The sequence below is a fragment of the Salmo salar genome, chromosome ssa17 (assembly GCF_905237065.1).
Source record: "Salmo salar chromosome ssa17, Ssal_v3.1, whole genome shotgun sequence".
In the NCBI taxonomy this organism is placed as follows: Eukaryota; Metazoa; Chordata; class Actinopteri; order Salmoniformes; family Salmonidae; genus Salmo; species Salmo salar.
Genome location: NC_059458.1, coordinates 14,798,316 through 14,824,906, shown reverse-complemented (window position 1 = coordinate 14,824,906; position 26,591 = coordinate 14,798,316). Strand labels below are relative to the sequence as shown.

Sequence of the window (26,591 nt, the reverse complement as noted above, 5' to 3'; positions counted from 1 at the left end):
TGAGTGGATAAAGGACCGGCATAACATTTCAGTCACTAGCCTAAGTGCTTTCCTTCTCCACTGTACAATAGCACAGGGATAATACGGCGAGTTAAGACGACGCGACCTTGAGAACGTATCAATAAAAAGCTTCATTAACCCATTCGATTAACCTCTTCCTCTCATAAGCGCCATAAAATTGATGCATGTTTTTAGCCAGGCCTGGCCATACTGATAAATCACGGGAGACCCACGGGCTCTTACAGTTAGCCTACAGTTAAGCCTGGTTAAACCAGACTGAATGCGGAGTTCAATTGTGATCACTGGTGAATGCAGTGTTTCCGTTTGGTTTAACCAGGCTATCTTACAGTAGCCACAGACATAAACAGCACTGGACCAGACTGGGTTGATGTTAGTGGTTGGAGATCCATATAATGTACTGTGGCAGCCATGGCTGACTTGTGTTATGGGTCAACAACAGTGTCAGGCTTGAACTAATTGGCCGAAGTGTTTTCATCATCTGGTCTATTTATATGAGTTCATCTTCAATTGATAGGTAGTACAGTGCAGTACTGACCAACAAGATGCACAACAGTGAGCACAGCTCTCCACGGTACTCGGATTAAAGACTAAACTAAGCAGCTAAACTTAGGCTAAGCTAAGACTAAGCTAAGACTAAGCTTAGACTAAGCTAAAGTTAGCTTTATGCTAATAAAAGATGGAATGTACAGGCTAAAAGCACATGGTGCATATTTCCTCAAGCATTGTTCAGTTCCCTGTTCAGAATTAACTCTTGAGTAGCTCAAAGTACACTATTTTCATCAGGACACACATGTAAGAGCTCGATAATAACATAACCACTGATTACTAAAATAAACATATTTAACCGAATCCCATCAAATACAACATTCATTTGATGAGAGTTTGCTGAGGGTAAAAAGAGGGGGAGGGGGAATCTCTCTGCAGAACATTTCTATAGAAAACCAATGGATTAATTCATCTCCAACTATCGGGGGGAACTGACCTCTAATCAATGAATTAGGCTAAGTCTCTCACTCACAGGAGGGCACATAAATACATAATTGACCGTATTAGGTCTCTGGTGGGGGGCTTAGCATGATCAAATTAAAGCATTAGACTGGTCAACTTATCCAATTACAGTTGTCAAATGCATGGCTTTCACCCAAGTGCGACGGCTGCAGAACAGAGCCTTGGGGTGCGTCGTCGCGTTGTGGGGCGTGCCAAGGTAAGGCTTGGCCCTATCCTCATCATCTGGAGAGGGAGAGAGGGAGAGAGGGCCGCATACTTCCACACAGGATTACAGCGGCGGTGGAGGCACAGAGGCGTCTTTGAGGTCGAGACATGCCTTGTAGTAACATCAGTGAGCCGCACAGACACAGTCACAAGCCGTTAACATCAGCGTAGGAAAAGCCTCCTCCGTTGGCGTGCTATCATAATAGTGGATGAACACACACACACACACACACACACACACACACACACACACACGGGCTCACTTTCAATTAAAGTGTTCCTCAGTCTGCGCCCAAAATGGAACTCGATAAAGATGTATTTAATCATATACTAAACTATGAACTGTTTTTGATGATCATAATGCTGCATTAGGGTCTTCAACTGAGACACTGTAATTTCATGAAGGGAGCGATTACTGGCCAAATAAATTAGAAGGAATTCAGAAGGAAAATATGTCCATTTACTATGGATGAAATCCCATTTGCAAGCTAAACTGGTAAATGAGCACACTGCTCTGGTGGCTATAATTCACCATCTAAGCATAATATACTGTAGTACTAGTGAGTAGTGGTAATGTCCTGATCAGGCAAGGACACACATAGACAAATGAAGGACAGCTATGGGAATACAGTATAGATTTATTCCAAGTAGCTGAACGTTAGAGAACGATAAAGAGTTGCTTTCCACTGCTTTTACACCCAAAGAGAAATACATCCAAACAAAGATATTTGTAATTCAAAATGGACCGATAATCTATCAAAACCAACTGCCAGACCTCCCACTTCACTCACATTTGGAGGGATAATTCCTCTCTAAAGATGATAAATAGTTTATTGATTAGCAGATGTCCTGGTTAATGTCCATTCAGGAGGGGCTGCAGATGCACGACTTGCCGGTCCTCATAGCCTAAGAGACGATCATCCATAGATCTCCAGCAGTGTACCCATTCTCCCCTGCTCCCCCACCCCACCTCCCTGCTACCCTGAGTCCTCCAAGGTGTGGAGGGGTCACAGACAAACAAAGACGCACACCATCTGCTAAGGGTAAGGCCAGGTGAGACCAGCTTTGGCCACTTGGCTGATCAACGGACAGCATTCTACATAAAATGTTGACACAGATACCCAAAGGAGATTTAGTATGGAATGAAAAACACTTTTATTACATAAGATAAGACCACAAGCAATCCCAACCATACACGCAGACACATGGACAGAGGCCAAGAAGGAGGAGATGAAGGGAAAAAGGAGGAATTGGCAGAAAGAGGGAACAAAAACTAATCTGCATTGTTTTAATCCAAGGCCAAGGAAGATTATATATTTCTGTTCCCTCGACGTGGCAGCTTTTCAGACAGGGCACGTGACCTTCCACCCGGCCAGTCATGCTTTTTAGTGTCCTAAAGCAGCATCCATATGTCCTCATCCAAATCACGCCTGCTCCCATTCAATAGCTCACTGTCTAAACAGAGAGAAAGCTGTCACTCACTTATAGAAATAAATGTATATGACATAGACTTAATATTGTTGTTTGTTCAAATACGTCTACTGTGAATCCATCTTTTGGCCAATCATTTCCACATACAATCAACCTGTATCTGATACGATCAGAGAGAACCAGATATAACCGTAACAATCATAAGGAAAGCTTACATGATGCATCATGACATGTCTTGTCTTGTTTGGAGGTTTTCAATCTGATGTTGACACAGGGCTGTGGAACCTTTGTTTGTGTTGGTCATGGACGTCATCAGAGTTAATGAAATAATGAGCGATGCCGCGGCAGTACCCCACTGTGGTTTTGTTGTGCTCCTTCGGCCAGTGTTGCTGTGTGTGTGTGTGTGTGTGTGTGTGTGTGTGTGTGTGTGTGTGTGTGTGTGTGTGTGTGTGTGTGTGTGTGTGTGTGTGTGTGTGTGTGTGTGTGTGTGTGTGTGTGTGTGTGTGTGTGTGTGTGTGTGTGTGTGTGATGGAGAGTGTTGTGGAAAGGAGTGGATACAAGGAGGACTATATTATGGAACAGATGGGTTTTACATATGATGAGAACACTGGCAAAAGCTGTGTTTTTGGAGTGAGCTTTCTTGTATTCATTGGCAGACATTTTCATATATTTTAAAAATAATTTGATTTGTGATCTGCTTTTAGCCTGCAATTACAATACATAGCAATGGCAAAATTGTGGTGTAGATATTGGGGGGGGGGGGTCGAACAGTAGAAAGGGGTCCGGGGCTCCTCCCCCGGAATTCCCAGGAAAAAAGGAGGAATACAATGTAAGTCCTCTTGATAATGTAGCCGTAAGACACAGCGTAATAAGGGGAAGGAGGCGTGCCTGTCTTTATCAGTCCTGAGTTTCTGCTTCAGCCCAACAAAAGAATGTGTGGAGTAATTTATCACTGTCACTAACACTATTGAGCAACATCTGAAGCAAAGCGCCACAATCCCTAGGATCTGGTCTGTCAGGTCTGTCAGCGTAGCTTATTCTAAGGAGGTTTATTACCATGAATTTGAATATTGTAATTATACGTAAGTCAGTTTTAAGTATTTGTAGGTAAGTGATTATCTATATGAGCTACTGGAAGAAAATGTTGAATAGACTAAATTATCATTATCGAATTAGAATATCATTCAGTTTTACGTGCAGAAAAGATTTACGCAAACACACAAATTAAAAATCCTGAGCAAAACTAAACAAAGATCACTAAAACCTTAGGGTAAACCACCCTAGCTATTGCCCCCACTGTCCCCAATGTCCCTCCAGGTCTAAGCAAGTTCATGGATTCCAAACAGCCACTAGTGAGAAGACCCCAACCACTCCCATGGGCCAGTCCACACAATAACAACCAAGCCCCTCTAAACCTGTTATTAGGTCACTTTCCTGGTCAAAAGAGGAAGGGTCTCCTCTTCTAAATTAGTGTGAGTGAGACTGTGGACAAGACAATCATTCTTTTACACACCACTTCCTTACCCTTCTATTGAAAGCAGGTCTGCCGTAGCAAAGGCCCTGGTCAGCGGTCAACCTCTAACCCCCACCATCCACCCTGGGTCTCCCAGGCCTCCCTGCTCGCTCAAGGGGAAAATTGTTCCTGGATGGGGGGAAACCAGCTCTTTTGACATGGAGAGTCAAGAGTCTAAGGATAGGTTTGAGGGCCAAGGTCATGAGTTTGGCCTCTCCACATCCCCATTGTCTCCATGAGAAATGTCCCCAGCCAACCCCAAAACTGAAATGGACTGAACGTACGTCTTTGTCTTTCCCCACCTTTAGCAACCTTGTCCTTACCATCACTTCACAATAGCATTTTCTCACCAAGACTGCACACAAAGCATTGTGTCAGCTTCCCGAACTAAACAACATTGTTCGGCTGGTTCTCGTTGAGAATAGATTGCGTTCAGCTGTTGATATTTATTGGCAAATAGCAGCAGCTGTCACAAAGGAGATTGAGGATCCTCTCTTACCTTCGGACATTCCTCCGCTCTTCTTCCAGCTGTTTGAGTAGCTCCTCGATGCACTTGTTGGCATCCATGTACCCCTGTAAACAACAGATGGAGATGATTGTCAAAGATGGATTCCAAAGATGGATTCCATGGATGAAAAATATCAGTAATATCAAGAACAGCCCAGAAATCCTACACTACTTTGATTATTATGAAGTTCAGGGGTCAGTTTCCCAGATTAAGCCTAGTCCTGAAGTGAAAAAAAATGTATATATATATATATATATACACTGCTCAAAAAAATAAAGGGAACACTTAAACAACACAATGTAACTCCAAGTCAATCACACTTCTGTGAAATCAAACTGTCCACTTAGGAAGCAACACTGATTGACAATACATTTCACATGCTGTTGTGCAAATGGAATAGACAACAGGTTGAAATTATAGGCAATAAGCAAGACACCCCCAATAAAGGAGTGGTTCTGCAGGTGGAGACCACAGACCACTTCTCAGTTCCTATGCTTCCTGGCTGATGTTTTGGTCACTTTTGAATGCTGGTGGTGCTTTCACTCTAGTGGTAGCATGACAACCCACACAAGTGGCTCAGGTAGTGCAGCTCATCCAGGATGGCACATCAATGCGAGCTGTGGCAAGAAGGTTTGCTGTGTCTGTCAGCGTAGTGTCCAGAGCATGGAGGCGCTACCAGGAGACAGGCCAGTACATCAGGAGACGTGGAGGAGGCCCTAGGAGGGCAACAACCCAGCAGCAGGACCGCTACCTCTGCCTTTGTGCAAGGAGGAGCAGGAGGAGCACTGCCAGAGCCCTGCAAAATGATCTCCAGCAGGCCACAAATGTGCATGTGTCTGCTCAAACGGTCAGAAACAGACTCCATGAGGGTGGTATGAAGGCCCGACGTCCACAGGTGGGGGTTGTGCTTACAGCCCAACACCGTGCAGGACGTTTGGCATTTGCCAGAGAACACCACGATTGGCAAATTCGCCACTGGCGCCCTGTGCTCTTCACAGATGAAAGCAGGTTCACACTGAGCACATGTGACAGACGTGACAGAGTCTGGAGACGCCGTGGAGAACGTTCTGCTGCCTGCAACATCCTCCAGCATTACCGGTTTGGCAGTGGGTCAGTCATGGTGTGGGGTGGCATTTCTTTCGGGGGGCCCGCACAGCCCTCCATGTGCTCGCCAGAGGTAGCCTGACTACCATTAGGTACCGAGATGAGATCCTCAGACCCCTTGTGAGACCATATGCTGGTGCGGTTGGCCCTGGGTTCCTCCTAATACAAGACAATGGTAGACCTCATGTGGCTGGAGTGTGTCAGCAGTTCCTGCAAGAGGAAGGCATTGATGCTATGGACTGGCCCGCCCGTTCCCCAGACCTGAATCCAATTGAGCACATCTGGGACATCATGTCTCGCTCCATCCACCAACGCCACGTTGCACCACAGACTGTCCAGGAGTTGGCAGATGCTTTAGTCCAGGTCTGGGTGGAGATCCCTCAGGAGACCACCCGCCACCTCATCAGGAGCATGCCCAGGCATTGTAGGGAGGTCATACAGGCATGTGGAGGCCACACACACTACTGAGCCTCATTTTGACTTGTTTTAAGGACATTACATCAAAGTTGGATCAGCCTGTAGTGTGGTTTTCCACTTTAATTTTGAGTGTGACTCCAAATCCAGACCTCCATGGGTTGATAAATTGGATTTCCATTGATTATTTTAGTGTGATTTTGTTGTCAGCACATTCAACTATGTAAAGAAAAAAGTATTTAATAAGATTATTTCTTTCATTCAGATCTAGGATGTGTTGTTTAAGTGTTCCCTTTATTTTTTTGAGCAGTGTATATATATATATTTCAATTGAGAGTCTCTTGTGTTTATCAACAGCAGTGGTAAACCACAAAAAAAGGAAACAAGACCCTACAGAAGCCTACATGGAATATGAAAAAACAGACCAAAACCATATTGTGTATTGTGTATTTGTCCAGCCGGTGCCTTGTTTCCACACACTGCTATTCCAAGTGTGAAGAGGAACACTGAGGCAGAACTGGACTGTTTCAAAAAAGGTGGGATTCCTTCATAGGGTCAATACTTTTTGGGGTGTTTGTTTCAGGGAGTTAGGGAAGAGTGTAACTCCAGAAGCACCGCTTGGTAACTTCGCCTGGCTGGCCCTGAGTGCAGGCGGCCAGCTGTGTAGTGTCAAGAGGGAATACTTTCACACACACATACTTCACACTCACACACACACACACACACACACACACACACACACACACACACACACACACACACACACACACACACACACACACACACACACACACACACACACACACACACACACACACACACACTCCCAAAGTGTGCTATTGAATTACAGCATGGGCCAAAATGAGCAGAGACCCGGGAAGAGTATGGAAAAACAGATGTTCAGCTTATTTGACTTTGCCCTAATGATGTGAACGTCTATGCCATGCCTGTATAGTGAGTATAAGACATTAGTGTAGAAGAAATAGGCCACCTAGCCATAATATTCCACCCAGCTGTTCTTTGGAGAAGCAGACAGTGACTGTGTCAGTGGTTGGCTACATAGGAACAACCAGTATGTCACGCCCTGACCTTAGAAAGCCTTTTTATTCTCTATTTTGTTAGGTCAGGGTGTGACTTGGGTGGGCATATCTATGTTTCTATTTCTTTGTTTGCCTAGTATGGTTCTCAATCAGAGGCAGCTGTTTATTGTTGGCTCTGATTGGGGATCATACTTAGGCAGCCCTTTTTCCCACCTGTGATTGTGGGATCTTGTTTGTGCGTAGTTGCTTTCTGCACTGCATATAGCTTTACGTTCGTTTTTGTATTTTGTTGTTTTTCCGGTGTCATTTTTGTTAAAAGTAAAATGTACGCCTACCACGCTGCACCTTGGTCCAGTTCTTCAGACAAGCGTAACAGAAGATCCCACCACCAAGTGACCAAGCAGTGTGCCCATGAGTGGAGGACATCCTGGACCTGGGAGGGGATAATGGCCGGGGACTAGACCCTGCCATGGTATCAGGCGGAGGCAGCGAGAGAGGGATGGCGACGAGACCAGGAATCAAGGAGACGACGAAAACCCGAGTGGCAGCCTCCCACTCGGGAGGGGGGGGGGGAGGGGGGAGGGGGGGGCACACGGGGTGGCGAGCGGAGCAAAGGTGGGAACAAGAACCAACTCCCTGTAATAACGATGAGGAGTTGGTCACGGTTCAGATACAATGCTTTGCGAAGATACGCAATGTGTCTCCAGTGCGCATTCACAGCCTAGTGCGTTCTGTGCCAGCTTCTCGCACTTGCCGTGCGAAAGTGAGCATCCAGCCAGGACGGGTTGTGCCGGATCAGCGCTCCTGGCCTCCAGTACGCCTCCTCAGTCCAGGATATCCTGCGCCGGCTCTACGCACTGTGTCGCCAGTGTGCCTTCACAGCCCAGTGCGTCCTGTGCCAGCGCCCGCACTTGCCGGGCTAAAGTGAGCATCCAGCCAGGACGGGTTGTGCCAGCTCTATGCTCCAGACCTCCAGTACGCCTCCTCGGTCCAGGATAGCCTGCGCCGGCTCTACGCACTGTGTCGCCAGTGTGCCTTCACAGCCCAGTGCGTCCTGTGCCAGCGCCCCGCACGTGCCAGGACGGATTGTGCCAGCTCTACACTCCAGACCCAGCATATCCTGTGCCAGCTCCGCGCACCCGGTCCCCAGTGCGTCTCCCCAGCCCGGATCGACCTGTGCCTGCTCCACGCACCTGGCCTCCAGTGCGTCTCTCCAGCCTGGTACGCCCTGTGCCTGCTCCACGCACCCAGCCTCCAGTGATGATCCATGGCCCGGAGCCTCCAGTGGTGATCCATGGCCCGGAGCCTCCAGTGGTGATCCATGGCCGGAGCCTCCAGTGGTGATCCATGGCCCGGAGCCTCCAGTGATGATCCATGGCCCGGAGCATCAAGTGATGATCCATGGCACGGAGCCTCCAGTGATGATCCATGGCACGGAGCCTCCAGTCATGATCCATGGCACGGAGCCTCCAGTGATGATCCATGGCACGGAGCCTCCAGTGATGATCCATGGCACGGAGCCTCCAGTGATGATCCATGGCACGGAGCCTCCAGTGATGAGCCAAGGCCCGGAGTCTCCAGCGACGGTCTGCAGTCCAGAGTCTTCAGCAACGGTCGGCAGTCCAGAGCCTCCAGCGACGGTCGGCAGTCCAGAGCCTCCAGCGGGGGTTCCCAGTCCAGAGCCTCCGGCGACGATCTACGGTCCGGTTCCTCCGGCAATGATCCACGGTTCGGAGCCTCCGGCGACGATCCACGGTCCGGTTCCACGGAAGTGGGGGGAGCCTCAAGCGGAGCGGGGTCTGCATCCCGCACCGGAGCCTCCACCGAGAGGAGATGCCCACCCGGACCCTCCCCTATAGGTTCAGGTTTGCGGCCGGAGTCCGCACCTTTGGAGGGGGGGGTACTGTCACGCCCTGACCTTAGAGAGCCTTTTTTATTCTCTATTTTGTTAGGTCAGGATGTGACTTGTGTGGGCATATCTATGTTTCTATTTCTTTGTTGGCCTAGTATGGTTCCCAATCAGAGGCATCAGTTTATCGTTGTCTCTGATTGGGGATCATACTTAGGCAGCCCTCTTTCCCACCTGTGATTGTGGGATCTTGTTTGTGTGTAGTTGCTTTCTGCACTGCATATAGCTTTACGTTCGTTTTTGTATTTTGTTGTTTTTTCCGGTGTCATTTTTATTAAAAGTACAATGTATGCCTACCATGCTGCACCTTGGTCCAGTTCTTCAGATGAGCGTAACACAGTGGCTTATTTATCCTTCGGTAGTGGTTTGGCTAGCTTTAATTAATTATTGGTATTGGTGATGCCTCTCTTGGGTAAAACGTTATCTCACGGCCACAGACGCCCTCCATTGATTTTTAGACCGCCGTCATGTGCTGTTCACGTATAATTGAATCATGGGGAATTCCTCTGAGAGATGACCCAGCTATCGTTTAGACTCATCCCATGAGCATATCTTTTGTGCTAGACAGATTTAATAGTGTAAAAATACTGTGTGTATCCAGAGCTGGGAAAATATGATGGTACAGACTGTATACATTATATGGTATAGCCTACATTGAGGAACACTGTAATGTTCTTTCTTAAGCTGAAAATAAAGAGAAACCTTTATTGTCAGACATTGGAACTGGGATGTGTTCACAGTAGCTCTTAAGAGCCTTCTTCTCAGAAGGCAACTGTATGGCTGGCACCAGCGCAATTATCACACTTCAGGACTGACCTGAGGCTAGCCACTGCAGGTGCCCACCGTCTCCAGTATGCCCCCGTGCCAACTGAAGATGGCACAAGCCCAGACCTCCAGCCAAAGTCGCCAGTCAAGGGCATACTAAATGACCAATGATCATCAAGGGCACGGACAGAGGCCAGAAGAACATGGCAACGGCCAGGTGACAATGTGTTATTTTGTCATTCATACAAAAGGGTATCTAATTACCTGATGAAATCATATTTTTTCACTTTCTTCATCATTTGCTTGTGACCTATAAAAAAAAAACGATTAAATGCACATACTGTACTTACTTGTCCTCATATCTGAACTGAATAATTCAAAGTGTTGCTGCTGTTTATCAGTGGTGTCCCCAAGGCCATCTGGAAGTCATAAGGTGCCACTACACCCAGCAGAGATACCAGTCACACTAAACCCACTGAGTGTCATTAGGACCAAATGAAGTTGCCTCCCGAGTGGTGCAGCGGTCTAAGGCACTGCAGTGCTTGAGACGTCACTACAGTTCCGGGTTCGATCCGGCTGGCTTCCGGGTTAAGCAACTCAGGGTTACTTACAGTATCAGAGTGATAGGATAGGAACATGGGAGAATGATCTGAGTAGCGTCCAAATCCTGCATGAACAAGTTCATGTACAAGTTTAGTTAACAAAAGTTGCTGAACATCAACTATAGTGCATCTAGCTCTATCAATTTAGAACGGAAAGAAGTTGTCATACAGAGGAATAGTCAGGAGAAAATATCTGTTGTTAGAGACCATTAGCCACATAGTCTCACAGATCCAAATCCTAACCTGAGATCCCTAATGATTTAAGCAAAAGTCCACGTTAAACAGATCTCAAGTTACGATTCAGCCCGATAATGATTTTCCCTGTCTCTCAGAGAGATCTACCCATCACCAGAGTGCCATGTCACAAAAAGATTTACACCCCGCATCAAACGTTAAGCGCAGCTAGCTAAGTCGCTGTTGTCATCGCGGAAACCTCTGCTAATGATAGGGTACTGGCGTAATCCTCCGCATACATGAAGGTATGCAAAGAATGTGCAATGGCCTGTCGTAATGTCAAATGGAGGGTATGTAAACCGACGATTTAAGGCCTTACTGGTATATGTTATGCAGAGCACGCTGCCGTGTATTGCATTACTCCTGACATTTTTACTGTGTGTGCGAAAGCTGCAGGGTTCCCACCGAGAAAATTATGGACCTTTGCCTCAAACTTTATCGAACGCATATTTCGCGAAGTACACTTGGAGTGCGATACAGACCAAACAATTCCTTGAGGTGGTTGAACTTTCTAAATAGCACTAAAGCTCATAAGGACAGAATATCACCTTGACAGAAACTGTCGCTATATCATTGGGAGGTTGTAAAACAGTGCCCGGTGCGGCGTGCAAACTCCTCAAACTCCTCTGCAGCAGTGTCAAAACTATACCTTCTCTATCTATACAACCCTCTAGTCAACAGTCTTGTGAGGCTCATTCGTGAAGTGTCTGCAGATCACATGGTTACCAAATCCTTCCAGGCAGAAACCAAAGGAAGTTGTTTATAGAGGATCTAAAAGTCATACAAGCTCACTAACAGGCGATAGAATGTCTCGAAGTAAGTTAGCAATGATGGGGAGCGATCGTGAACTGTCTTATCCAATGCAATCATCTGCAAATGTGTCTGATTTCCCCATATACAGTCCGTTCCTCTGGTTCTCTTTGTAGGATGGACACAAGACAAAGAATGAACCAGCATCGAAATTCTGCATCCAATTTCAACTTCAGTGTAGGAGTCAAGGGGAGAAACAGAGCACTGGGATTTGTTGAGCTGGAGTTGGCTGGCGTAGGCATGCACTTTCACACTGTAGTTTCCTTTGTGTGTTTGTTCATGTTTCTGGTCTATGGCAGCCTATGGCAGTTCCTGTTTACTCTGTATGTGAGAGGGGTTGATAAGAAGGCTAGAGCTGTTGAGGGAGAGGGCTTCCCCCACTGGGCATGCTGTGAGGCCCATATCCTGCAGCCCTCCAACCGATCATGTGCCTCCTAATCTTTAGGACGTTTTAAAATGAGCTTTGTCCCCCACTGCTGCGGCACTCGGAGACTCGGCCAAAAAAGCTTTGCTTTACGCCAGACACACATGCTCACGTGCGAGTATGCGCACCCACACGCAAATGTGTTTAAAAGAAATGGTCCAAGAATTTCAGTAATAAAACATTAGATTCATTATTCATCCATGAGAGCGTCTTGCTCTCCCTCTCCCCCTCTCTCTCTGGCAGATCCACACATACTGAAAGGTTGTAAAGGGTGGGATCATATCCCCGTCAACATATGAGTTCCTTTAGGTCTTGGCTGAGAAAAACCCAAACCCAGCTACAGCCCTGACCCAGTTGCAGTATGGGGTCCGTATCAGTTCCAGTCTTCCTTTAAAGTCCTAGCTATCTATAATGTGATTTCCTCCCAACCCCACCTCGGCAGGGTTGTAGATCTGAGACCCAGGCAGCAGGCGAGTGAGAGAGATAAGAAAGCCTGAAGCTGCCCGGTGGCCTCTGGGAGTGAGACCTGTCAGACCAGTCAAAGCCAAGGTCAGGACCTATCTCAACCCCAACCGCCAGCCCCCTCCTCCCCACCTTTCTGGCCGTAAGGCAGGCCGAGACCCGATGACATGGCAGAGTGGCCTAGGGACCCACTTTAGCCAACTGGAAATCTGCTCTATGTGAGACGTTCAAGGGGAGATGGAATGTGGAATTCCCGACTGGCTTATGGCTGTCAAAGGTTATGCCTACAGAATGTAACACTTCTTTCTGAGGGAATTTGTATGGCTAGTTGGGAATGAATGATATTACAAACTTTCCTGGGTGTTGACACGTTAGAGCTCATATGGCTGAGAAGACTGCCTCTCGCGCACCTCATGACTATGACAGCCCTCTGCACTAAAGCCTAGGCACTGACCCGGGGAGTGAACGCAAGTCTCTCAGGCAAAGTTAGGCATCAGACGGGCGGTTACACAGATATTGAAACTGCTCATTGTCTCCGTCCTTAGCCCTGGCTTGAATCAATTAATGTTATCAGCAGCTTATCTGTAGCACAGCACTGATGATCTTTCCCTCTTATTCAGGTCAAAATGACTTCATGTCACCATATCAATCCTGCCCATCAACCTCCCACCTCCCAAGACTGTGATAGATTAGATAAAATAGCCTGAGGAAGGAAGGGAATCTATGTTATCAAGGGGTTACTATGGTGATTACATTTGATTTGTCATGAGAAGCCATGGAGAGCTGAGTGATCTGGTTTGTAGGCCTTGACGTCAGAAACCAATATGCCACCAGTATGAAGCGAAGTGCTTTCTTCAGAGTTCAGCAGAGGACTAGAGTAATAATAATAATAATAATAATAATAATAACTTACGTCTGTAGAGTGCTTTTCATTTACAGACGTAAATCACAAAGTTCTTCACACTGAGAGCAAACATTAAAAGAAAAAAGCTTTATTAAAAGGGCTAAAAATATTAGGAGAGTAACATACAATTCTATACACTCTAAAAACATATCTAAAAACAGTAGAAAACATAGCGGTTTCAATGCCATCAGTGTAAAAGATTGAACAGGCTAAACCAGGTAGACAAAGCCTCCGCATACCACACCCAAATAGGGCCAGATCTGGGAATATGGATTACCTGATTACACAAAGGAAGCCTGTTCATCCTCTAGGGTGGGTTTCAGTTATCTGATGTCCTCTTATAGTACCTTGCCCGTCCTAGTCCCAACACACACACACACACACACACACACACACACACACACACACACACACACACACACACACACACACACACACACACATCAACACCTCCCCGGGCCGTCAGGAATCCGAATCTGTCAGATTATCTTTCCAAACATTAAGATATATTCAACACTTAAATAGCCCCTGTCTCCTCTCTCCTCCTTCCAACGCTCAGTTGGCTAGTCAAAGAGAGGGTCATTCATTCATGTGCAGTATGTGGCGGAACAGTAGCCAAGCCTGTTCCCCAAGCAAATCATGCTCAAGAAAATTGAAAAATATAATAAATCCAACCTGACGTGCCCACTCCATAACACCCCATAGTACAACCTGTGTAGAGATGAAGCACATGCAACTACTATGTCATTTGGAAACTAAACATAGAGCATCTGTTTGACAGTATCTCAGAAAACATGTGTGGAGGGTAGAACACCTAAAGAATGGGTCTATTAGAAATTCAAATATATATTTCTACATTTTTTTTGTATATGTTCAATTCATATTAAAAAGTTATAAAAGCAGGTAGTGAAATATGAAAATACACACTGTATTCATACACCATATTGATGTTTAGAACCATGCCATTCATTTAAAAACGGTCACATTAAAAGAGTCCGACAGATCCGTGGCCAGACTTTACGGGCCGAGGGTTGCCAGTTGTTACGGCCGTCTGGAGACTAATATCCATCCAGGTGTGTTTAGAACAGGAGGGGTGGAGGCGGAAATTAAACAGTAACCAGGATATCGCACCACAGAATAATGCCCTCTCAGCACCCAGAGAGAGAGAGAGAGAGACCCCGAGGACAGAGACCGAGAGAGACCCGAGGACAGAGAGAGAGAGACCCCGAGAGAGACCCGAGGACAGAGACAGAGACAGAGACAGAGAGAGAGAGAGAGAGAGAGAGAGAGAGAGAGAGAGAGAGAGAGAAACCAGATGTTGATCCACCGGCGGGGATCTCAGCTTCTGTTTGTGCAGGCTTTGACAGGCAGGCACCACACCTAGCCTAGCCATGCACAATTGGCTCTGCCAACATACTAACGAGAGCAGCAGCGATCAGGTGGCCTGGCTACCCCTTTAGCTTCATGGGAAATGAGACACATTAGGCACATTCAGCGAGAGGCATTCACTTTCAGTCAGTGTTCTCTTTGCTCAAACAGCAGCCATTCACTCTATATTACCTCTCACTTCATTGAAGCTGAACATACTGTATATGCTTTGTGTCATTGTGTATTGTGTATCGGCTAAATTCACACCTTGTCAATGAGGGGTTTGTCGTTCCAGCTCACTGTTTTGGCCAGTGAATGGTGCTGAAAGCGTTAGAAAGGTCTAAGCCGGCTAGGCTAGTGTTATCCCCGAGTGAGTCGGCTTAGTGAGATATTTTTGTTCCCACCCAAAACCTAAAAAAAAATAAAGAAATCCTCCCCAGTCACATAAAGTTAGTGACTTGTTTTATTACCGCCTCACCTAGCCTGACACCAGTAAAACAGCGAAATCCAAGCGAGCGCTTATTATAGTCTTCGCTGCCGACGTAATGGGAGCAACGAATGGAGAGAAGCCAGACTTGAGAACACATTCATGGTATAACAAATGAGCACAGTGAAATATAGCTTCGTCTCCTCAACGCAAACTCCCGACCCCCGAGAGCATTTTTTTTATAAGATTTAGTTTTCTCCATACATATAAATATATATTTCTTCACCATTTGACCTGTCTTGCGTATTATCAATGTAATAAGCCCCACAGCTTCAGGTTTATTACAGTATATTTTCTCTGTTTAAATCTGCTGGGTGATTTATTGATTAGGCTGGGTTGCGTCTCAAATGGCACCCTATTCTCTATATAGTGCACTACTTTTGAACAGGGTCCTGGTCAAAAGTAGTGCACTAGGGTTCCATAGGGATCCGGTCAAAAGTAGTGCACCCTATAGGGAATAGGGTGCCATTTGAGACGCACACGCTGAGTCTTGGTTGACCCATGTGTTAGGCAGATGTCGAGGCAGGCAGGCAAAACATTCCTCTGAAAAGCTGGAGCTGGAAGGTTAGGATCTGCTTCTGCCTGATTTCCAAATCTCTTCTCCCACTGGAATGGCCCTGAATGCCAGGGAGATTCCCTGTTGCCGGGGAACAGGGAGCAGGAATGTTGAAGCCTGACAGAATGGTAATGTGACAACAGGAACACTGTTTGTTTGCACCTCTGTCATTCCCCCTGCCCCCTTTCATCCTTATCACAAGCCATATTTCCATTTTAAGTGACAGTGATAGACAACAGATAGGAATAGGATGGGTTTCCTATTTTGAAGGGGGATATATATGTGTGTGTATGTGTGTGTGTGTGTGTGTGTGTGTGTGTGTGTGTGTGTGTGTGTGTGTGTGTGTGTGTGTGTGTGTGTGTGTGTGTGTGTGTGTGTGTGTGTGTGTGTGTGTGTGTGTGCCTGCCTGTGTAGTGTGTATAAAGGTCTTTTGAAACAGGAATGAGAAATGTGAGCAATGATTGGTTGTCGTAACTTTTAACCTCTCTCGGGTCTTAAATTGCTTTCATGCAGATACAGTGCAGAGGGTGATTTCCTGTCGTATATTACAGTAGGCAGGTGTATCTGAACATAGTGTTATGCCTACAGCATATAGCCTCCAGCCTTCAACCTGCAATGTCCAGCATTCCACAGCTAAACCAAACATCAAACTGATACTGTATGTATCAGGGAACTTTGCACTCAAACCTAAAAGTGTTAACATGCTATGTTAGTGTTAATCTTGTGATACAGAAACACATTGTATGAGGATGATATGTGCAGCATCCATGGAAGTCCTTAGAAGTCGGGACATTTGTTATAGTTTTTCTTTGAAGCCATCCCATATGTATGCAAAACGAGACCATTAGGCGCTAAGTGACGAGTGTCAGTCAACAAGAGCCTTCGAGAGGCAATTTCCTTTCTCTCTCTCCTTCTTCGGCCACTTTAATGGGATCCATGTCATGTGTTTCTAGTAGGTTTCTGGGCACACAGGCTACTCAGTGTGTCTGCTGAGAACACAGTGGCACACAGTCAAGTGATTTGGGGAGATCAAGGGGAATAAAAGCCTAATATCGGAGCAGCATGAAATGCTGAAAAGCTATATGACGTATCGTTATCCTGCTAATTATCCTTACTGTAAAAGTATGTTATTGTTATTGGAATGGTGGCCTATTTTCACTTTCTCTTTTCTGTGGAGTGGATTTACAAATTGTATATAAAGTGCAAGTGAGATTTTAGGTAAAATCGAAAGATGGATTATTGCCGACAATAGCATACAGTCTAAAGGTGTATTCAAAATTAGTCAACTTCCATAATTAACTTAACCCTATACACTCGTGGGAATTGGCCTGTACGGATAGGGCTAAACGAAATGTTTCTTACAGAAGAAATATGGAAAGCATATGGACAACCATGGTAGCAATTAAAAGGGAACATTTTCGAGTTTCTGGGAAAATTATTAGACTAAAGGCGAGGACAAAACTGTTCACCTGACACAAGAAAATACTCTGGATACATTCAGTAACATGATAAGAATATTCTTTGAAAATTTGAGGTAGGTGCAAAATAAGACAAAAAAATGACATGGGTCTAACTGGTGTCTCCAAGTGGTCACACTCCTCTCCAAAGTGGGCACAGTTCCTAAGTCATTTCAATTCACTTTTATGACTCAAAGAAGGTGTTTTTTGTGGTTGTTTCGTTTGGAACACGGCCCTGTATCCTGCCTTTACACAATACTGTTGTATACGCAATCCAAAAGTGGTCCATTATAAATCCCAATCTGGGTCAGGTGGGCATAAATTGAAATGCTTGTTCTATTGCCAACATGACTTGCAAAATTATAAAATACGATCTTACAGTGTAAGATTTTGAGAGAAGCAGATGGTAATTCTGATGCGCTTAGAATGGAGTCATGAGTGCATTCAGATGCGTAGTCCGCGGCAAATTCTCTTCACAATACAGAAAACACAGGCTCATTCTGTTCAGGACAACCCAGGGTATAGCATCATGTCATCTTGTAACTGTACATCAAACATAATGATCATAAATGTTGACACTGTATATTATATGAGTTTTATGATATGAAAATGTGAAAAGCATATTGGATTCACGGGTGTTTGACTTGCTTGTATGACGTCAAAGTTATATTTATTATAATCCTCAACGGCTCACCTTTAAAAATAAATTGAGTCCTCATAATTTACAGCATTTCCCCCACTCAGACAACCAAAAAGGTGCTAATGTTGCCCAATTACCGGGGCAGGATGGGGGCAACTTATTGTCGCGCACGGTGCTCAAGTTCAGAACGGCTGTCAGTCAAAACCCATACAGAGCTGTGAAGCGGCGACCCAGAGCTCTGACATCATGTATAGCATGTTACTGTACAGCCACCGCATTCCAATTTAGGCATTTACAGTATCAGTGTCCAAATCTGTCATTTTCAACCCATATATAGGTATGAGTGTAACGGGCTACATGGTTAAGCAAATTTTTACCATTATTTTTAAGAGGCCTTCACTACTTACAGTCAGGTATGGAATTTGAAGATGTACTGTATGCTTATTACACCGTAAGCAATAAATCTGTTTTATCATTATCTCAAGTGGGCCTCTATTTTTAGTCGCCATCTTTGTTTCATTGCTTCCAGATGGAACAGACTCAGAGGAATTCGAAATAACTTCTGGTTCTCATTAAGACTCAGACTGGGGTGACATCATCACACATGAAAACTCTTGTCTTGGGATTCGACAGATGCCTGGGAGCGTTAGCGCTAAGCCAATGTGCTAACCCCTAAAGGCAATCCCAGCCCAAATAAGGAAGACAAGTCAATGGTCAGTCGGATATAAAACAAGCATGTATCATTTATAAAAGAGTGATGTCACTGTATCTGTCATGCCCTGACCATAGAGAGCCCTTGGTTCTCTATGGTGTAGTAGGTCAGAGCGTGACTAGGGGGTGATCTAATATGTCTATTTCTATGTTGGTGCTAATATGGTTCCCAATTAGAGGCAGCTGTTTATCGTTGCCTCTGATTGGGGATCATATTTAGGTAGCTATTTCCCCACCTGTGTTTTGTGGGATACTGATTGATTGTTAGTGTGTTTGGGCACTACGTCCTCACGGTCTTTGTAAGTTTCACTTAAATAAATATGTGGAACTATACTCACGCTGCGCCTTGGTCCGATCATTTTCAAGAACGTGACAGTATCTTCTCGGCTGTCACACAACGGATTTAAAACTGCACATTTTGTTTATTTGTGTTATTTTCTCTTTTTCAAGACGTCCTCATCTTTCAACCTCTGATCTCCAGTGATACTTTGGCTACTGTGGGAAAATGTCAAACAGCGGGAGTTGAACTTCCTTCGGTTTGGCCAGCTATTTGCTCCTACGATAACAAATGCGATTCTGTCGTTATTATTTCTTTACTTAGCTAACCCTCTTTATCTAGGGGTGCCCCCCCCCCTCCCCCCCGGGAGAGCCTTTACCATAGGTCCATTCTTTAGACCGACTAGAGTGATTCAAGTTAAATCAGCTCACTCTCTGAGGTATACAATGGTGCGCCCTCTGCACTGAAAGCATTACCTTACAAGAGCTATTCATCCACTCACCATCACATAATGCAGAGAGCACAAGAGCCTTCTGCATTGTCCCCTTACAGGTCACATGTCCAATGACCAGCAATTTATTTACAATGACTTTTGCTATTCATTGCATAGAACTGACTAGAGGGCATCCATTGCACCTCATAGTTTATACATGAATAGTTATGTACTTCTATGAATGGTTTGGAAGATAACCAAAGGAAAGAGACAACTGAAAATTGATTATATTTGCCCATTTTAAACACATAATGTACTGGGTACACCTGACGAACGCACATAAACACATCCAACATTATTGCTAGCATGATATTTCATTGATAGTTTTTAAAGATTTTACACATAGAGATGCTTAATTGAACAGTGAAAACACATCCAGGAAGACCACAACTGCCTTTTCTGCACTGATACAGTTGATGTGTCAAGCCCAGATCTGTTTCACCTGTCCTTGTGCTTGTCTCCACCCCCCTCCAGGTGTCGCCCATCTTCCCTGCTTATCCTCTGGGTATTTATACCTGTGTTATCTGTCTGTCTGTCCCAATTCGTCTTGTTTGTTCAAGACGACCAGTGTTTTGTCTCAGCTCCTGGTTTTTCTCAGTCTCTATTTTTCTCGTCCTCCTGGTTTTTGACCCTTGCCTGTCCTGACCCTGTACCCGCCCGCCTGACCACTCTGCCTGTCCCTGAGCTTGCCTGTCGCCCTGTACCTTGCTCCACCTCTGGATTACCGACCTCTACCTGACCCTGGGCTTGCCTGTCACCCTGTACCTTGGCCTCTACTCTGGTTTATCGACCCCTGCTTGCCTTGACCTGTCGTTTGCCTGCCACTGTGGTTACAATAAACATTGTTACTTCTACACAGTCTGCAGTTGGGTCTTACCTGAAACCTGATATGATGCATCTATTTCTTCACCCTCTGCATTGACAATACACCCGCTCTGACTTCACAAAACTAAAAACGCGAGAGCTTTCACTGCCAAAGCCATTTCAGAGTAGATTTACCCTGAGTGTTCACCTGCCAAAGCCATTTCAGAGTAGATTTACCCTGAGCGTTCACCTGTCAAAGCCATTTCAGAGTAGATTTACCTTGAGCGTTCACACATAAAGGTTCATTTAGAAGAAATGTATCCTGAGACTTGAAGAGAATGCTTCCCAAGCTCCTCTTATTCTGTCTGGAGCCACGAGAGGAGAGCAACAGGGAACTAGGTCAATAATAATGCACTAATTCAGCTAGCTCAACTCAGCCAAGAGTCTCCCTGTGTCTGCCTTCCAAATGTCACACTTATCCCTATATAGTGGATTACTTTTGACCAGGGCTCATAGGGTTCTAGTCAAAAGTAATGCACTATATGGGGAACAGGGTGTCATTTGGGATGCAGCCTGACTCCCACTAACTCTGTTCTGCCTCAGGAGGAGACTAATTCAGCTGACTCAACTCAGCCAAGAGTCTCCCTGACTCACTGTAATACTCACTAATACAGCTTTACCTCAAAGGTCTGTGGGAGGGACGGAGTACCTACAGGTTCAAATGGAATAGACAGAAACGTCCTCCCTGTATGTAGGCTATAAAGTATATGGTAAGAAACGTCTTTTTTAAATACACTACAGGCATGATAATTAGAATCAAAGATAATTGACTTCCACAACAGCATGGATTACTACAATGAGGTGTCTGATGGTGGTGGTGAGTGGTGACCCAAGGAGATATAATGTGCTTGTACCATGCTACAGTAGCCTACATACCCAGTTCTCCTAATAACAAACATCTAACCAACTAACCACCAAACCCTCAGTATGCTTACCAGCTGCTGGGACCAGATGGGGGTTAGAGCACAGCTTGATAGCCCGCTGACCCTATCTATCTATCTATCTGTATGCCACGTCCTGACCAATATTAGGGATTATTTGTAATTGTAGTTTGGTCAGGACGTGGCAGAGGGTATTTGTTTTATGTAGTTCGGGGTGGTTGGTTGTTAATTAGGGTGTTTGGTTTGTTAGTTCTGGGTTTTGGATATGTTCTAGGTTTGTATTTCTACGTTCTGTCTAGTTCAGTTTTCTATGTTTAGGTTTGGGTGTTGGACTCTCAATTGGAGGCAGGTGTTTCTAGTTGCCTCTGATTGAGAGTCCTATATATAGGTATGTGTTTGGGTTTGTGAGTTGTGGGAGATGAATTGCTGTGTATAGCTTTGTGCCTTACAAGCATGTTAGTCTTCGTTGTGTTTATTGTTAGTCGTCGTTGTGTTTGTCCTGTGTACGTGTTTTGTTTTCGGTTTACCTTCTTATCCATAATAAAAAGAAGATGAGTACACATAACCCCGCTGCGTATTGGTCCACTTTCTCCGACGATGATTTCTCTATATCTTCAGACGAAGAAGAGTGTGACAATCTATCTATCTATCTATTTTTTACAATGGCCCCTAGGCCCTGGTGACCACTGCTGCTGCAGCCGCCGGCCACACACACAAAGGCCAGTCATTGACCGGTTGACACTGTGGACAATTGGCCCTGGGGTCAAAAGGGGGGCCCGAAGAGAAACTACGTTCATTCACCTGATGGGCTGGACGTCCCCCATTATATTTATGTCCACCATCATGAGGAGGTTGAGGGAATTATTGAGTGCCACTAGCCCATCACCATAAACATGAGTTATGGACACATGAATAGTAGATAGATAATATTGCCTCTTTAGGAAGTGACTAAGACTCAATAGGCTGAATGGATGGTGGTGGTCCAACCAATGAATTGCCATATCAAGACAAATGCTCCTAACCTGAGGTAGTGGTGAGGGACTGTTCTTCTACTCTCTGTATGATCAGATCATTAGAATAATGGACCTACATGGTTTATGTGGGAATTGGTTTGCGTACAACACCATTGATCAACATCAGCATTACGGTCAGTACTGTGAATACAGCCTCCCTAGGGCTTAAACCGCCCTTCCATCATAACGTATTATGATGAGTCCTATGTAATAAAACATATAATGATAGCTTTCTCTGACGCTCAACTTCATAATGACACTGTATATTGCTATGCTATTTTGGAGTAGCTATACGAGCATGACGGGGTTTTAAATATGTTGTTTATAACCATGAGAATATAACATGGGCAAGTGTCTCCTGCTACGCGATTGGTTCCCACTTGAAAAAAACCTCCCACTTGGGAAAAGCACTCTACTTGACTTCCCAAACCACAAAATGGAGAAAAAATAATTTGATTAGAGAGGAAACAAGAGTTATGGAACAATGACACCCAGTTCTATGGGAGAGAAAACTGTTGCTCTCTATGACACTGTCTTACGAACTCTTGAGAAAATGACTCATTGAACTCCACCCACCCACCCGCCTCTTCCAACTCTTCAAAATAGTGGGTGGGGCATAGAGGTCATCGCATCCTCATTGGTAAAAATCTGATGTGAAAAGAACAGCGGGCACCCAAGGGTGGCCGCACTTCTCTTCACCCAGAATTCAATGGCAGAAAACCAGGCTTTCCTCAGCCGCAACTGCTTCTGACAGACCACATTAGCTATGTCAGAAAGAAAATCCCTTAATATAATATGATGCAGTTCAGTATGACGCAGTACTTACTTTGAGGCAAGACAGATCCCTGGGTTGTTATTTGTGGCAATACTTTCTTTTGAAATGGAATACGGGCAAAATAGAAATCCAACTGCTGGAGGTTCAGGAGAGATATCCAACTGAATTACCTTGTTGGAAGAGAAACATCTATGGCTGTTTGTTGGATCAAATGTCAGGTGGAATCATACCCATTTTAGAAGAGACACAGCACTGCTTTGCTTTTCTGTTCTGAAATTGTAAATGCTACTGCAAACAACCTTGTCAGCATAATCCCCCCCAGCCCCACACACACACACACACACACACACACACACACACACACACACACACACACACACACACACACACACACACACACACAGTCCAAACTAAAAACAGAACAGTGGCCCAGCCAGACTGAGTCAAGAGGACACACACTGAGGAGTACCAGCTTTGGTAAGAAAAAAAGATTTGAACTGGAAGGCTAATCTAACATCAAGTGGTGGGGGAAATGGCCCCGGAGAGGATCATTATAGCAGCTAATAGGGGCTGGTGATACATGAGTTTAGAGACATTCACAATGGCCTGTGGGACGCCCCCCTTGGACCCTGGCCCCCGGGACTGAGAGCGTGGAGGCAGGTGATCTTTTGTGTGCCGGAGAGAAAGAGAGAGAGAGAGAGAGAGAGAGAGAGAGAGAGAGAGAGAGAGAGAGAGAGAGAGAGAGAGAGAGAGAGCAAGAGAGAGAGAGAGAGAGAGAGAGAAGCAGAGAGAGAGAGAGAGAGAGCGAGAGAGAGAGAGAGCGAAAGAGAGAGAGAGAGAGAGAGAGACCGAGAGAGAGAGGCTGAGCCCCAGGCTGTGTGCTCTCCCCCAGGGGCAGCGTTGCATTGTGTTGTCCTGTAGCGAGAGCCTCATTATAGGCTGAAACTACGTTCTCAGATGTGGTCATAAATGTAAAAACATACATGACCAGGGAACCAGCTGGATCAGCTGTCACTAATGTCAACACAACTGATGCTGTTTGCCTCTATAATCTATGCTGTTTGGTTAATCGGCATGGGTTTGAATACATTACTTTGTTATGTATGAGTGAAGCTTATCAAAGGCCTATACAGTACTACTTTATCCTTACTTGGACTATGATAGCACAGATTAAAGATCATTAGAGGTGTAATAGAGTGTGAAACCTCAGATATTAATATTCAATGTCCAGCCTGCAATGCTATTGGTTCTCGACCATCTATAACAGTACATATTTAGAATGAAATACAGTATAAATTGTATTAACAGTAGCTTCTTCAAGCTAGAGAGATGAAACAAGAACTCCCACAGTGGAGCTTACTCTTTACATGACTAACCCTACACATACAGTAGCCATGAAATGACCTATAAAAAAACACCTCAGTATCCGTAACAACAGAACCAGCAGTTTCCAGTTTCCACTCCAACCTTTTGCTTTTCCACCACTGCATGAATAATCTGACCTTAATTTTTTTCGAGGGGATTATTTTTTGGCGGGGGGGGGGGGCGAAAGCAAACGCTCACAGACCCTGTTGAAAGTCAATAAGGCAGGCAGCATCAAACGAAGGCAGAGTTAATTAATCATCTCCCGCTTCCTTTTCATGGCTCTCCCCTCATGGCTGTCCTGGGGACGAGGCAGGCTGCTCCAGGTTGCAGCTGGAGCCAGGGTTGATATTAGCATATGGATATGTGAAGCAGACGGCTCGTTTCCGCATGCAACTTGCAGCCGTGGAGACAGGAAACGAGCAAAAAAGACTGACATTGCTTTTTTTCAATTCCCCCCCAAAAAAAGGAAACGGACAGAATTTTTGGAATGAAGAAAATATGTGATGATGGGGAAGATAGGTGGATAACCTTCTCACTATTCAGTCACTGTGACTAACATCTGATTTCTTTTTTATAACCCCCCAAAAAAGAGCATGTGTGGAATCCAGGAAACACATGAAGATTTAGATAACCTTCTCGCTCTTGAGTCACTGTGAAATGAAATGAATGAAAATCTATTTCACTTGGAGGGCCAACTAGATTGTGAGAGTATATTTCGCCTGCAAATCACACCTGCAAATCCCACTACGCACCTGCATAAGGTAAGTCTGAATACCAACTACTGACAAGTGCGTAGGAAAGGTGTGAGCAGGAAAAGCTTAAATTGCATAAATCTGAATTTGTCCCCTACCGCATAAGCCAACAGCAAATCCAGAACCCCAAAAAATACGACGACACAATAATCAAAGCATCCCTCACCTAATTCAAAACCTGTAACCAGTTGACAACATTAGTTATTATCTTTCAGTCAAGAGACATACAGTATTTCCATCAACACAGAATTAATTTTCTCCACACAATATACAATAATGGTACGACACACACACACACACACACACACACACACACACACACACACACACACACACACACACACACACACACACACACACACACACACACACACACACACACACACGTGAAATAAGATGGAAACGTGTAACCATGCATCAAAACTCTCTCCAGCACCTCATAGTGTGTTTCCCTCCTTTACGGGTGATTAATCATAACACAGCTTCTGGTAATGTAGTTAGACAAAGGGTATATGGAGTGATTTGTCTGGTTTAATAGGTTCCTAGTCACAGTGGAGCACGAGGACCCTTGGCTCCATATAAGCACACTTTTGGGTAAATAATTCAGTTGGAGTGCTGTGTCTGGGAGCTTTGCCCCGAACACAAAGCCACAGAGGAGAAGAGAAGGAGAGGATTCCTACCCAGAAGAGTGGAGGATTTGCTCTCTCTCTCTCTCTCTCTCTCTCTCTCTCTCTCTCTCGATTCTCTCTCTGTCTCTCTGTTCCTCTCTCCATTTCTTTGTCTCTCTCCCTCTCCCTCTCGGTCTCTCGCTCTATTGCGCACTCTCCCTCCCTCTCTCCCATTATAACTCTAAGAGCTGTATATGTTTTCCACAGAAACACAAATCTAGTCTCTATCCCTGTCTGCTGTCCATCCGGGGGAGATCTCAAAGTCTTCTCACTATAGAGTTGAAACCCCCTGTCACATATGAATCCCATTCCCCTCCATCCTATTCCTGGTAGAGACATTTTTAGATTTGGCCACTGCCACACATCGGAAAATCCACTTACACATAGACAGATAGCACACAAGGAAGCCATAGAACACACAAGGAAGCCATAGAACACACAAGGAAGCCATAGAACACAAAAGGAAGCCATAGTAATAAATTGCGATATGTGGCACCATGTCGTCCCACAGTGAATCACTTCCATACAGAGGTACATATGGCAGGCACATCCCTCAATCCAAATTGTCTGGAGACACTAGACAGATAGAGCATGCTCGATCCCCTCGGCAATTAGTGGTTGTTGGCAGTTAGCAGCAGTTGGCAGGTCAACGACCTACATAGTACAACACAGCAACACTAACAATCACATTATTGAGGGTAACTGAAGGATGGGACTAACAAAAGATAACTAATGTAAATTATGCCGTGTCCATAAAATGTATATAGTATGTACAGTATAAGCAGGAAGTAGAAGCCTAAGTGTTGTTGTCCATTAGTTTACTCCAATTAGGGGAGGGGTGGTAGGGTTAGGGGAAAATAGTAAAGACAAAAATATATAATATATATATATATATATTCACAAAAAAATATATATGGGGTATTTGAAAGCT

At 45.0% G+C, this 26,591-nt stretch overlaps 1 protein-coding gene across 7 annotated transcripts in view; it reads right to left on the bottom strand.

The window, feature by feature from the left end:
- LOC106575258 (nck-associated protein 5) overlaps positions 1 to 26,591 on the bottom strand; it is a 160,628-nt gene that overhangs the window by 111,129 nt on the left and 22,908 nt on the right. For all 7 annotated transcript variants that reach the window (XR_006759981.1, XM_014151655.2, XM_014151657.2 and 4 more), the window contains one exon: positions 4,677 to 4,750. Coding sequence is in view for 5 of the 7 variants with exons in the window: in XM_014151655.2 (XP_014007130.2) it covers positions 4,677 to 4,750 (74 nt within the window). In the remaining 2 variants the exon portion in view is untranslated. The remainder of the gene's footprint in view (positions 1 to 4,676; positions 4,751 to 26,591) is intronic.